General features: G+C 54.3%; 1 protein-coding gene across 1 annotated transcript in view; it reads left to right on the top strand.

Moving 5' to 3' along the window:
• Trim26 (tripartite motif containing 26) overlaps nt 1-9,777 on the top strand; it is a 22,293-nt gene extending 12,516 nt beyond the window's left edge. Inside the window, exons 3-9 of the mRNA XM_004648410.2 lie at nt 2,157-2,634; nt 2,748-2,843; nt 3,777-4,007; nt 7,139-7,161; nt 7,583-7,698; nt 7,853-7,885; nt 8,267-9,777. Coding sequence (XP_004648467.1) covers nt 2,197-2,634; nt 2,748-2,843; nt 3,777-4,007; nt 7,139-7,161; nt 7,583-7,698; nt 7,853-7,885; nt 8,267-8,958 — 1,629 coding nt within the window. The 5' untranslated portion in view covers nt 2,157-2,196 and the 3' untranslated portion in view covers nt 8,959-9,777. The remainder of the gene's footprint in view (nt 1-2,156; nt 2,635-2,747; nt 2,844-3,776; nt 4,008-7,138; nt 7,162-7,582; nt 7,699-7,852; nt 7,886-8,266) is intronic.
• The last annotated feature ends 4,396 nt before the right edge of the window (nt 9,778-14,173 follow it).

Genomic DNA, 14,173 nt, shown 5'->3' with positions numbered 1-14,173 from the left:
CCCACCCTGTCCACCAAGCCTTTTACTTGATGGGTGATCCCTTTCCCTGGCACCACAGGGCCCATCCTGTCCACCAAGCCTTTTACTTAATGGGTGATCCTTATGTTATAGCCTCAGCTGGAAGGGGTGACTTTTTTCATCTTCTGTTTTTGTTTTTGTTTTGAGCCTGGGCCTATGTTAAGATTAGCTGAAGGTGGCATAGCTTCTGTGGAAGGAGACTGTAGCTAAGCTCTTCATAGTCCTTTTATTCTTCCAGTAAACTGCAAAATAAATCCCCACCCACGAGGAAAACACTCTGTTCCCCAACAGTAAAACAGCTCAGCTCTACTTCGAGGCCACTCATCAGAGTCCTGTGAAAGGGGCTGAGAGCCCACAGCATCACCCTGGACCGCTTCCTCTCCTCGCAGCTGAAGGGGTGCAGGGCAGACATGTTTCCCCAGAATTGAAACTGGGGCTGTGGACCCGGCCACTTCTGTCATTTCTGCTGCCTCAGTAGCACTCTTAGGGATATGGTGTTACCTTTGTCTGCACCCTTCATTTGAGTTTTTCCATACACATTACATTTTTTTTCACATTACATTTCTTTTTTTTTTTTCAACAAATAATACACTGCATATATTCTTCTTAGTGGTTAATTGCTGTACAAGATGCGGACTTGTGATCCTAAAAAATGGCAGAAGTGTCACATTACATTTCTTGAAATCATACATAGGTATCTTAATCCACATGTGCTAATACTCAGAATTTATTACCAGCCCAGTGGTATAATAAACCCTTATATATGTAGTACCTTCTCTTGATAAAGGACTTTGTTTTGTATTTCATTTTGTTTTTTGAGACAGAGTCTCACTGTGTATTGCAGGCTGGCTTTAAACTTACTCTGTAGCCCAGACTAGACTTAAACTCCTGGCGCTCCTCCTGCCTCAGCTGAAGGTCCCTAAGTGCTGGGATTGCAAGTAGGAGCCGCCACACCCAGCTCAGATAAAATGCTTTTAATACCTTGTCCCTTTAGAGTCTCAAGGGATAGAGGAGCAGTTCCTCTTTAGGTCTTACAGACAGGGAGTTTCTCTCTATCCCTGTAGTGTCCTGCTGACGCAGGGCACTGCACTCTGGTGGGAGGGACTTCAGATGTGTTCACCGGGGGCCAGAGCAATTTGCCTGTGATCTCAGCCCTCCCAGCCTGACCCCCATCTTCCCCAAGGTCGCTGTGGTCATGGCTTTTGGGTCAGATGGGCTAACCCTTATAATCTCAGACAGCACGTGGCCCAAACTGCAAAAGTTAACATGAGCAGAGTCCTTTCTGGGACTGATCTCTGCAGCACGGTGCCCACGGGCGCATTCTCTGAGCTCAGCAGTAACCATCCTCCCTAAGCAGCACAGAATGACCAGGCCAGCATGACAGTGGAGTTGCAGCTGAGAGTGAATCCAGCGTGGCCAGGCTGGGCCCTGCTGACAGCTGTGGGTGGTAAGAGTCCAGCTTCCTGGAAAAGTGAGCCGCACACCAGTCCACAGTACAGTCCAGGGAGCCACTCCCAGGGGAGGCTGCACCCAGACTCCTGGGGCCTCCAGAGCTGTGGCATAGAGTCTAGGTGCTCTTAGCCGGGACTGGCAGATCTTTTAGAGCTTTTGATGATAGCAGACAGTCAGGACAGCAGGCGAGTTCTTCACGGCTGAAATGTAGAGGAGCAAACCAAAGCTGCTCTTGACCGCCAGGGCCCTGGGGCTGGGTTTGCAGCTTGTACGTTGCAGATAGAGCAGCATAGATAGAGGTTCGTGCAGTCAGTGGACACTGGATTTATTTAGTGGGCATTCATTATGCCTGTCCTGAGCAGGTAGTGAGTGACCCTTTGTCCCAGTGGTGCACCAGAACAGCTCACGGCAGACAGGAGGGGCTCTTGAGGCAGCACTTCTTTCCTAGCAGCAGGGTGCAGGCTCGAGGCAGCAGCCCTGCTCTTTCCCACTGGGCCTCTCTCTGTGCCTCCGGTTTCCTCCCCAGCACAAGGGCGCTGGACCAGGTTGGGAGGGTTTTGTCTGCTTACAGCTGCATGACTCTCAAGCTGGTGATGTGAGCTGGTTGAGTACTAGAGCAAGCAGCTCTGCATGGCTGCCCCCGTGCCTTTGCCCAGCCTGCCCTTGACTCCATGTCTGATCTCCAGGGAAGAGAAGCCCAGCGGAGGGTCCACCGACCCAGGTGCAATGGCCACGTCAGCGCCGCTGCGAAGCCTGGAGGAGGAGGTGACCTGCTCCATCTGCCTGGACTACTTGCGGGACCCTGTAACCATCGACTGCGGCCACGTGTTCTGTCGCAGCTGCACCAATGACGTGCGCCCTGTATCGGGGGTCCGCCCCGTCTGCCCGCTTTGCAAGAAGCCTTTCAAGAAGGAGAACATCCGGCCTGTGTGGCAGCTGGCCAGCCTGGTGGAGAACATCGAGAGGCTGAAGGTGGACAAGGCCAGGCAGCCCCGTGACACAGCCCAGGAGCAGCTGGACGCCCGGCTGTGCGGGCGGCACCAGGAGAAGCTGCACTACTACTGTGAGGATGATGGGAAGCTGCTGTGTGTGCTGTGCCGGGAGTCGCGGGAGCACCGGCCGCACACAGCTGTCCTGTTGGAGAAGGCCGCCCAGCCCCACAGGGTGAGCCGGGGCCGCTTCCGCCTCAGGGTGTCATCCTGTGGTCTCCTGGTCTGGCCTTCATCCTCCACACCATCCTAGAGCAGAGTGTGCATCTGTCTACTTTCTTTCCCCAGGAAAAAATCCTGAACCACCTGAGTACCCTGAGGCGAGACAGAGATAAGATTCAGGGCTTTCAGGCGAAGGGAGATGCTGACATCCTGGCTGCGCTGGTATGAGGACGAGTGGGCCATTCACTGTGTGGGCAGGGGACGCTGGGCAGGTGATGGCCGCTGGTGGTCGTTATTCTTCAAGCAGCTTGAGCAGGCGTCGGCCTGGCACTGGCACTCTGGGTTTTAGGCCGAGCTGTGCCTGTGTGAGCCAGCTGCGTGCTTCAGGGCCGGTTTCCCAGCTAGCCGGGGAATGGGTCTCACTGTCAGCAGGGTCCCTTCCCTCCTCTGACTCGCCTCAGCCCTTTGACTGGCTGCTGTGGCTTTTCTGTGTGGGAACCTTCAGAGTGGGAAGAACATGGTCCTGGGAGTGCAGGCAGCCAGAGGACTTGGGAAGAGGGAGCTGGCTGCAGGGAGAAAGTAATGCCAGAAATGGCCTGAGCTCCAGGAGCAGTATGGGCCCGTGGCATGGCTGCTTGGACTCGGAGAGAGTCCAAGGCACGAAAGGATGTGTGCCTGTGCGCACACGTTCCGAGTTCACTGAGAAGACAAGCTGCAGTCCTGCAGGCAGGCTCAGCCAGAGCTGGGGTGGCGTTCATCAGGAGAGCTTCCTAACAAGAACAGACACCTCTCCTGATCTTAGCCAGAAGGCCAAGAAGTAATAGACTGAGCCTCCTGGAAGAGGCAGCACTCAGAGCTTCTGTCCAGGAGGGAAGGTGTGTTGGCTCATGAGCAGCAGAGGGCTCCTCCGGGGGCTGCTCTCTGGCTCACCAAGAGCAAGTGCTAGCTGAGCAGTCTGACATTTGGTCCTGGTTTCGGGAGGGAGCGACTTGGGTCACCTCACAGGCCAGGGCTTGTGTGCGAAGGGGAGGGTGGGCCTGGGTCACCTGACGGCATCTGCCCTTCACAAGCTGTAGAACTCATGAGGAGGGGCCAGGCAGTGCATCCCTAACTGAGTCCAGAAAGCGCTACCCTGTCACCTTCTGGCCCTTGCAGACAAAGCTGCAGGAGCAGAGGCAGTCCATTGTGGCAGAATTCAAGCAGGGCCACGAGTTCCTGAGGAAGCGGGAGCAGCACCTGCTGGACCAGCTGGCCACCCTGGAGCAGCTGCTCACCGAAGGCAGGGAGAAGTTCAAGACCCGGAGCTTCGGGGAGCTGGCCCGGCTGGGGGTGGTCATCTCTGTGCTGGAGGACAAGGCCCAGCAGCCGGCCGCGGAGCTCATGCAGGTGAGAGGCTTCGCCCAGGAGGCGAGGGGCAGGTGCCTGCTGGACCGCCATTCTGGGGCCAGGGAGCTGCTGCCTCTCAGGCCTCGGCTTTGCCATCTGAAGCGTGTGTCATTACTCTCACCTCTGCTGAGGGCTACACAGACATGAGGGAAGATAACTGACCTTTCGCTTCAAATATTTAATTGTCTGTACCAAGTGTTTAGGAATTGAGGAGTGATGTGAAGATGGGAGGGAAGCACTGTCCTCCATGCTCACTGCACCCCTGAGGGCTCTCCTGGGAATAGCTCACTGGCAGAGGCTTGCTTGGTGGAATTGCCATGCGGTTCTAAAGGAAGAAAAGTGCGGTGGGGCGAGGGAGGCCTGAATGTGCTTGACCCAGAATGTCTGGAGGCGAAAGGAGATGAAATGGGGAGGTTTTTTCTGGGACCATGGAATTAATCCCCAGAGAACTGAGGGGAGAAGTAAGGCCTCTGGAGAGCTCCCTGGAGGAGGTGGCTGTGACACTGAGATTGTCAGGTGTGAACTCCTGTCGCCAGCCTTTGGAGGGCTGGGGCCTCCATCTCTATCCCAACAAGCCAGGACAGGGAGGATCTTGCCAAAGTGCGTGTTGTGGAGTGGTAGGACCTGTCTGTCAGCAGTGAAGCCACTGGCCTCTCTAAGAAAATCAGGTCCCTAGGCAGTGGCAGGGCACAGTGAGGGCCAGGAGCAGAAGTGGCCGTTGAGTTCCCTGGCCTGCAGCCTGTGCATGCCATGTGCAGGGAGCTCTGTCGGCTGCTCCCTCGTGGATGCACGTGCTGGGGCAGAGGTCCAGTGAGTGGGAAGGATTGGTCCCAGGCACGGGACAGACCAGGAGTCGGGTGAACTCAAGCCCAGCCCTAGACTCTGCTCTTGTTCTTTTCTCTTGTTTTGTCTAAAATGTCTTGGAGCCCCCTTGTTTTCTCTAGCTGTCAGTCTGTTCCCTCAGATTCTTCCTGTCAGACTCCACCTGGAGCCCCTTCGCCTCTCCCTTGTCCTGCTTTCCTCCCCCTTCAGGGATGCACAACTTTTAATGCCATCTGGGTGTATCTCTGAGTGGAGAGAGGCTCCTGGCTGTGGGCTGAGGATACTGCGCAGGGGGTGGCTCGGGTGGAACTGGTGCCTGAGGGAAGGGAGAGAAGATGGTCGTTACTGGCTCAAATAAAACCTTGGAGACAGTGTTGCTGGTGGGCTTTGTGTGATTGTGTCTGAGTTAGCTACAAGGAGCCTGTGGAGCTAACTCCATAGTTACTGTTAGTATTTGGCTGTCAGGAAATTGCAAGAGGATAGCCAGAATTGGATACAGAAATCAGAGAGAAACAGGAGGGAGAAACAAAAGGCAGTGTGAGAAAAACAATGACTTTGATAAAGAGAATGGACAGGGAAGGGGATCCCCTGGGCTAGTGGAGTGATAGGGTGATGGCTGTGACACGTGGGCTGTGCTGGAGGCCAATGTGTGCCTGCCTTCCTCGGTGGCCCTGTCCGCCTGGAGCACTGTCCTGAGCCTTCTCTGTTTATAACCAGAGGTTGCCAGACTGCCACAGACAGGTGTGTGAGAAAGTTCTCCTGGAGCTGCAGGCAGCTGCTTTCCTCTGGAACTGGATTGCTGCCAAGCCATCCTGCCCCTGCCCTTGGCAAGGCCTGTTTTCCGCCCTGCTCACACCTTTGACCCTAGAAATTGTTTTGCTCGCAGTCCTGTTCTCTTTTCCAGCAGTTTTCCTGTCACAGTGTATGTATGCTTCACGCCACCAGGTTGGCTGCTAGAGACCGCGTAGAAAGATTTGCTGGAACCCCACAGCCAGTCCTTGGCAGTTGCCTGGTCAAGGGGCAGGCCGTAGCTGAAGCTCTGACTCTGTCTCTTCCCTGGAGGAAGTCCTGCAGTCAGGCCTTCCAGACCTTCTGGAACACTTTGCACATGCAGCTAGGTGATTCCTTTAGTTTCCCAAATCTCCCCTCACCAGGAAGCCAGCCTTCCTGGCCACAGCCCCTACACTCCTCCTGATCGGCGCTGAGGTTTGGTATTCATTATGGTGCTTGTTGGTGTCTGCTTCCCCTGCTGGGCTATCACCTGTACTTCACTCACACAGGAGTTTGTGTCTTAGTTTCCTCTCTTCCAAGCTTCTCTATTAGCGCCTGACACAGGAAAGGATTTGCACAGTGTAAAAGAAGACACAATTCCACAGAATACCATGAAGGTTTTAGACTCACAGTGGGAGGATTAAGCAGCACCCCACCAGGACCCTGTTCCAGCCCATCCTGTCTCTTCTAGGGCAGAGGTCTAGAGGGGTTACTTCTGTCTGATGGTTCCATTGGCTTTCGGGGCTGTGGTCCTTGGCCTTGGGCTCCAGTTGAGTTCATCACCCCCATGTCTGGAATTTCGCTGGGGAGAAAAAGAACTGGAAAAGTTTTTCCTTCCCCTTCCCTCTTCCTCCCTCCCCCCTCCCCTTTACTCCCCTCCCTTCCCCTCCCCTCCCCTCACCTTCCCCATTCCTTTTTCTTCCTTCCCTCCCTCCTTTTTTCTTTGTCTTTTCTTTTGCTTTTCTTCCAACAAGACCCAGAAATCATCATTGCTCTCGTTCACACTGCATTTGCTGGACCTTAGCTGTGTGACTGGTCCAGGCAGTGTAATTCAGGGTGGCCAAGTGCTGGCTCTAACTCCAGGGTTCTGTCCTTGGAAGTAGAGAGGATGGGTCCTGGAGGGCCCTGACTGTCCCAGCCTTGTGTGGAGCTGGTCGTGGTGTCTATCCCTGCTTGAAACCCTTTGGTGGCCTTTCTCTGCACATGGAGTAGAGTCCTGGCCTGCACCCCGCCTCGCCTGATCGGGCCCTGCCGCTCCCTCCATGTCCTTTCCCACGCCTTCCTGCCAGTGTGCTTTCTTCTCCTGTAAGCCTTAGCTCAGCTGTCTGCTTGGAGATTCTGGCCCGGTTGTCTCCACTGCCATCAGCTCCTGTCACTGTGATGACTTTGCTGCTTTCTGGTTGTTTTGTCCGTTACCCCCGTAGAGGGTCAGCTCCCCCAGGGCCCGTGTGCTCCGCTGACTGCTGTCCAGACCACGCTGGGTGTTGTGAGTGCAGCCTGGCTCGGTTCATGTTGATGCTGTCTTCTCTTCCTTCCAGGACACCAGAGACTTTGTGAACAGGTAAGAGTTTCCTCCGCAGTGTACATGTCCCTGACCTCTCCCTCTTCCTGGACCACGATCAGGCACACGGATGAGCCGTGTGGTGCTGGAGGCCCCCGCCCCCTGTCCCCACCCATGGCTTCTGGGAAGCAGGAGCACGGGCTCACACTAGAGAGTGCTGCCCTACATGTCTGTGTGTGCTGCCAGGTAGGTCCCAGCCCGTCCTGTCCTGTCCTGTCCAAGGCGGGATGTAGAAGGCAGAAACTGAGCTGGGCAGACAAACTCACTCCTAGGAGAAGTCTGGGGTCTTTGGGCCTGGCCCGTGGGGGTCTTTGTGCCTGTTTTTCTGCCTTTTGATAGGCAGTGATCAAGCCTTTTCCTCCCTTCTCCATCAGAAGCACACGATGGAGGAGGAATGAGAAAAGCCATGCTGCCTTTTCAGGTATCCACGGAAGAAGTTCTGGCTTGGAAAACCCATCCCTCACGTGGTTAAAAGAAAGACCGGAGAGTTCTCAGATAAAGTCCTCTCTCTTCAGCGAGGCCTGAGGGAATTCCAGGGTAAGGGTCGGCAGGGGCCACAGCTTAGAGAGGGCACCTGGCTCTGCCCTTCGTGTTCTCTGACCCCCTCCCAGGCTCCTGCTTGGGGTCTGGGGTGGAGCCCTGTCGGAATGATGTCGTCAGTGAGGGTCATCACTGCCTTCTTTCTCCCCAGGAAAGCTGCTGAGAGACTTGGAATATAAGACAGGTGAGTGTGCTGCACTCGTTCAGACCCCACTCTGAGACAAGATCCCCTAGAGCTCCAGCTGCCCTCCCCAGTGCCCTCCTCGCTCCTGCAGCAGGAGAATTCCCGGCTGCAAACCAGGAGCCTCTGCTCCTCATGGCCTCCGCAGAAGGTCGGGCTCGCTGTGGCCCGTGTACGGTGGTTTTGTCTGTAGCTGAGTTTCTTGTCCCTGTGACCTGAGTGCCACCGAGCTGCCCTGACCAGGCAGCGATCTGCTGCGGGTGTGCAGTGGGTCCCCCAGTTGACACTGCCTATGCACCAGGGGATAAGATGTGCCCTTGGGCTATGCAGCTTGCTGGCTTTCTGGCCTACCTGCGACACTGACTTCTCCCCTTGTCCCTGCAGTAAGTGTCACCCTGGACCCACAGTCAGCCAGTGGGTACCTGCAGCTGTCGGAGGGTTGGACAAGCGTGACCTACAGCAGCCTGTACCAGAGCACCTACCTGCACCCTCAGCAGTTTGACTGTGAGCCTGCCGTGCTGGGCAGCAAGGGCTTCACCTGGGGCAAGGTGTACTGGGAAGTGGAGGTGGAAAGGGAGGGCTGGTCTGAGGATGAGGAAGAGGGAGAGGAGGAGGAGGAGGAAGTAGAGGAGGAAGAAGAGGAGGAGGAGGAAGAGTCTGGCCACAGGGATGGCTACGATGGTTGGGAAACCGAGGAAGATGAGGAATCACTGGGGGATGAAGAGGAGGAGGAGGAGGAGGAGGAGGAGGAAGTGCTGGAAAGCTGCATGGTCGGGGTAGCCAGAGACTCCGTGAAGAGGAAAGGAGACCTCACCCTACGGCCAGAAGGCGGGGTGTGGGCACTGCGCCTCTCCTCCTCCAGCATCTGGGCGAACACCAGCCCTGAGACCGAGCTCTTCCCCGCACTGCGGCCCCGGAGAGTAGGCATCGCCCTGGATTATGAGGGGGGCACCGTGACTTTCACCAACGCAGAGTCACAGGAACTGATCTACAGCTTCACTGCCACCTTCACAGGGCGCCTGGTCCCCTTCCTATGGCTCAGGTGGCCAGGAACCCGCCTTCTGCTGAGACCCTAATCCCCAGCCACTGATGCATTATTTCTTTGGGGGCCGAGGATGCTGGCTGGGGAAGGGACAGGGAGATGGACCCCTTGTCCCCTGCCACCTGCTGCATACTGCGGTGACCCGGACCTCAGCACTCTCTGCACTGCTCTGCTACCTTCTCTCCTGCTGCTGGTTTTCTGTGGGACCTTCTGACCCGGAAGTTCACCAGGATCCTTTCTTCCTCTTTGGTCACTGTGCCCTGCTCTGTACTCTGAGATTGGGGGTTGGGACCACATGCTCTGGCCCAGCAGTACCCTGTGCTGGCTGTTCTTAGAAGGATGTCAGTTACACCTAAGACCATTTTGATGTCCTCAGACCCTGAGGAGTCCCCATTCCCAAATTCTCTGACATTTTGAGCAGACCTCCCCAACCCCAGCTCGGAGTTAAAGATCCATGACACAAGTCAGCACCCACCTGGCGAGGAGGCATCCCGGGCCGTGGGGCCCTGCTGCTGGGAGTGCTAGCGGGGATCACTTCCTCGTGGTCTCAGGGTCCGCGTTCGGCTTCTGTAGCTGGAGTCGCCCTGGAGCCAGGTGTGTTCTTGTGGGAGAGTAGGGGCCTTGTGATGAGGTCACCGTGAGAGCAGGGATGGAGAAATCACCTTGTGCAGCCCTTGTGAAGGGAGTTTTCAAAAGGATCCAGAACATCTGACTTGTTAGCACCATCTGAAACCAGGGCAGAAGCTGGGAGAGCAGCATCTCCCTGCCCAGGGCACTCTGGGCAGAGGACGAGGCCCATCGTTGGCCCTGCTCAGCTTGGGCTTGTCTCATAGAGCGCAGAGAGAAGACGGGGCTGGGCAGGGAGGAAAGGCAGGGCTGGGGCCCACGTTTTCCTTCTGGAGGAAGTTGAAGGCTCAGCTCCTGGGCCCAGCCCAAGCCCCCACCCACTTTCAGGGACCCTGGTGCTTCCAGTCCAACAGGAGCGCCACAGTTTAGCCAAAGTGACCCGTCTTCATCCTGACCCCTCCCAGATACCCCTCCAGTGTCCCTTCGCCCTGAGCCTGCACCAAGCCCTGTGGGTCTCGTCCTCAACTGCCACGTGTGTCGTCCCCAACTCCCCAGACTGCATCACATGCTGCCTGAGTTACACCCACGTTATTTCTGCCTCTGGCTTGGTCAGCTCCTGGAGGGCTGATGTCATTTCTGACGACTTGTGTTCTCTGTGGCACCTTGCACAGTGCTGAGCACAGCGTAGGTGCTCAATAAAGACTCGTTGAATGAATGATCTGGAAATACGTATTTTTATTACAACTCAGCCGTCACTCAAGCTCACTGTGGCTTCAGAGGGTTCCTGGGGTTTTCCTTTTGTCCAGGACTCTCAGACTGCTCCCTCTGCTCTGTGTGGGCTGCCCTTTCTGGGGCTTTCAGGGAATGTCCTGTGGACATGCAGCAGCCACCGCTGCGGCTCCACCTGGTTCTTCTGCCTGACAGTGGTGCCTCAGCTGGCCCAAGCATGGAGCAGGGCTGTCGCCTGGCCCGAGGATGGCTGCAGCCTATGCCTTGCTCAGGAAGTGGCAGCACCCCCATCCTGGCAGCGCCCCCATCCTGGGAGTGTCATCCCCAGGGACTTCCTCTTACCCAACATACCCAGCGGTTCAGTTTCCTTGAGCCCAGTCCATCCTTTTGCGCAGACTGCTTGTGTTTACCTTCATTTTTCCTAAAAGGTAGCCTCTGGGGAGGAAGGTGGAGTGCCCTGCTGAGCCGTCCTCCCTGCGCTCTGTGCTCCCAGGCTTGGGCTGGCATTCAGTCTGTGTGTCCATAAGGCTGTCTGCACCGGGGTCTACCTTTGTGTTCCAGTGTGCTTCCCTTGTGCTCCATTTCTTGTGACAGTACTAACTGGACACTGAACCCTTCCCTAGCTGTTAGAAACCCCAAGCCGCTCGTTTGTTGGGTGAATTTCGCCTCCTGTCTGCCTGGAGTCCACTGTGGCTCCCTCACCGTAGGCAGGCCTGGGTCTGTTGGGACATCAGACTGGAGGTCTGAGGTGGGTTCCGTCCGATGCTTTGTCTTGTGTCTCCTTCATTGGAGTGAGATGTCATCCAGGGCCTTCCTAAGAAATGGTGCGTGGGAATAGCATTTTGGATATACTGTATGGGAATTTCGCATTTAAGAGGCCCTCTCCAGTGTAGGGCTCCTGTTGGAACAGTTCTCTTTAGGCTGCCCCAGGCTATCCTGCCTCCTAGCTGCGCTGGTGGCTGTTGGGAGTCTGCAGCGCCCGCCTCCAAATGCCTTGGGGTCAGTGTTCATTTCACTGGGTTTGGGGTCCCATCCTAGTCTTTCCTTTGCCGTCTTCATGTGCCTTGGTAGGACTCTGACCTTCCCTTTTATGTGTCTTGAATTTCACGACTTTTTCCTACCTTCTCTTTCTCTGTGCTCTCAAATCTTGTGTGCAGCCTCCACGCATCTCAGGGACTCATCGGGTACCTGCGACGTACTGTGTCCCTGGCGCAGCTGTGAGGAGCTGCCCAGCCTGCATGCTAGAGCTGGCCTTTTCTCAGCACAGTACAAAGCTCCCAGAGCGAAGCAGAGAACCAGGTTCGGTCTTGGGAGGAATACTGAGCGGCTTCGGGTTCTCAGCACTGCCCGTGGCAGCAGTACCCTTCCTCGGGGAGCCTGTGTTGTGGAAGGGAGTAGTGGGCAGTAACAGTGGAAGTAGCAGACAAGCAATATGGAAAATAGGTGCAATGGCGAAGGAAAGGTGTGGCCTTTTTGGTTTTTTGAGACCGGGTATCGATATAAGTTTGGGCTGGCCTTGTGCTCACTTTGGCAGCCCCCACGCTGGTCCTGACCTCGCAGCCATCCTCCTGTCTCAACCTGCTGATTCCTGTGTAGTTACTCCTTAATGTAAGAGTTGGACTCTGGACTTGGTGCACGCCTGAAATGTTGGTAGTAGCAGGAGCAGAACACGCAGCTAGCTAGGGCAGGGGAGACCTGAGACCCTGGAGGTGGGCGTGGGCGTGGGTAGGGTGTAGACAGGCAGGGGCCAGGATCTGGCAGTGTGGAGGGGCTGCAGATGAAGTGAAGGAATGACTACACCCACTCGGGGTTCATGGGAAAGGTGCCAGCAGCCGCCCAGGCCTGTGTGGGGGTGCCCTGTGCCTCCCCAACAGGGTGACCTCTGAGCACAGCAGACTCATTCATGGACTCTCTTGCCCTCTGCCTTCCAGGTTAGGTAGTGGGCACCTCCACAGGGGAGGAGGGGGAGAGGCTGTGCCTACTGTCCTGGGCTAGGCTTGGCCAGGGCTGCTGTCCTGCTAGGGCTCCGCTCCTGGCAGGGACTCCCCAGCCTAACCTTGGGGCCACCTACCCACACCCCTTGTTAGATGGTTCCTCCCTCCCTCCTCTAAACCCTAGGGAGTTAGTCCCTCTGAGCAGTGGTGGAGCAGGAAGGGGATGATCAAGAAAGAGGACATGGCTCCCTGGGGAGAGCTTGGGAACAGGCCCTGGCAGGTGGTGGGCAGAGAAGAGCTTGGGGTGGCCGGGGCTGTGATGAGACACCGGGCCTCTCAGGAGCAGCAGCTCGCAAGTGTGCCTGTCCTGAGGCCACGAGGGCCTGCGCCTGGCCAGTAGCGGGGCTCCGAGAGGCCCAAGAGCCCAGCGTTCCTGGAGAGTCGGGAACCCCTGAGACAGCATGACAGGCGCTTTGGTGCTCGTAGTTACACTTCTCGTTTGTCTTTGGTTTAATTAGGACCATGAATGAAGGTTAAATAGGTGGCTTCCTTATCTTGTATTTGGTTTTTGTTGGTTTTTTGGGACAGGGTCGCTCCGTAATTCAGACTTGAACTCACTGTGTAGGCCAGTCTGGCCTTAAAATTGCAGCAGTCCTCCTGCCTCAGCTTCCCCAGAGCTGGGTCTGTATACGTGGGCCCCCATGTTTGGCCTTGTACTTGATGTCCAAAGGGATGTTTCTGTTAGTTAGTTGGAATTGTGTTCAATTTCATGATTTTGTAATATATTATTTTAGGTACTAAAATACACCTAATTTAAGCATTTCCATTTGGAAATGCTTTTTTATTTCTGTTGAGTTGTGTTTTCTCCTTTGTCAGTGAATGGCATTAATGAATGTATTCCATTTTGTATTCCTGGAAAAACTAATTTTTTTCTACTTGATTCTGTTTATTGATTTTATTCACAATTTCTATGTCTATGTTGATGAGTAAAATTGGCCTAAAGATTTCTTCCTGTATATAAAATTTATTCAAGTTTATATTAAGCTCATAATGAATTGGGAAGGGCCGGCCAAATAGCTCAACAGATTAAAGTGCCTGCTTAGGCAGACGTGGGCTGGAGTATGATCCCTGGCCTGCTGTGCTGGCCCCACTCCTGGGGTGCACTGAGACGTGGACTGAGACTGGGTGTGGTGGTACACACCTGTAATCCCAGTGCTTGGGAGGCTGGAAACAGGAAACTCACTACGGGTCCAATCTGTGTAGTGAGACCCTGTAGACCCTTTACTAAATACAAAAAATAAATAAATTGGGAAGTAGTAGTCATTTGTAGTGGAACTATCTTTCCTTTTTTTTTTTTTTTTAGGTTCGGTAAAATTTAGCTATAAAACCTAGAAGAGCTGGTATTTATTTTCATTGGAAGGGTGTGAGTGCAGGAAAGAAACATTTGATTTTGTAAGTGGCTAGAGTCCTATTCATGAGTCATTGTGAATCAACTTTTTGTAGATTATATTTTTTATGAAATTATCGATTGTGTATTTAGTCCTTAATATTAAGCTCATGGCATAATTCTGTCCTATATTTCATCTTTAATACTGTCCATTTGTAATTTTACTTTTTATTGATTAATGTTGCTAAATATTTGCTCATGGTAATCTTTTCAAAGAAAACAATTTAAGTGTTATTGAATGTTTTGTTTCATTTCTATTTTATGTATTTTTGCTCTTTTAAAAGGCATAGTTTAGGGCAGGCCAGAGAGCTTAGTGGATTAAGCAGTGCACCTGTTTAGGCAAAGTATAGGGACCGCAGGGACCAGGTTCCATCCCCAGCCATGCCTTTGGGGTGCGCTGAGACTGGGCTGGTGACCCGCTCCTGTAATCCCAGGACTTGGGAGGCTGAAAATAGGAGGACTACGTGTCCAGTCTGTGTAGTGACATCCTATAGATCCTGTACTAAATACAGTAAAAAATAAAAGGCATAGCCTATTCTTTTTAGCTTATCAAGTTAGATACTTTTTTTTTT

This window comes from Octodon degus, unplaced genomic scaffold (genome assembly GCF_000260255.1).
Source record: "Octodon degus isolate 3935 unplaced genomic scaffold, OctDeg1.0 scaffold00405, whole genome shotgun sequence".
Classification (NCBI taxonomy): Eukaryota; Metazoa; Chordata; class Mammalia; order Rodentia; family Octodontidae; genus Octodon; species Octodon degus.
Note: the sequence above shows the minus strand (reverse complement) of the source record. Positions and strands in the feature narration are given on the sequence as shown.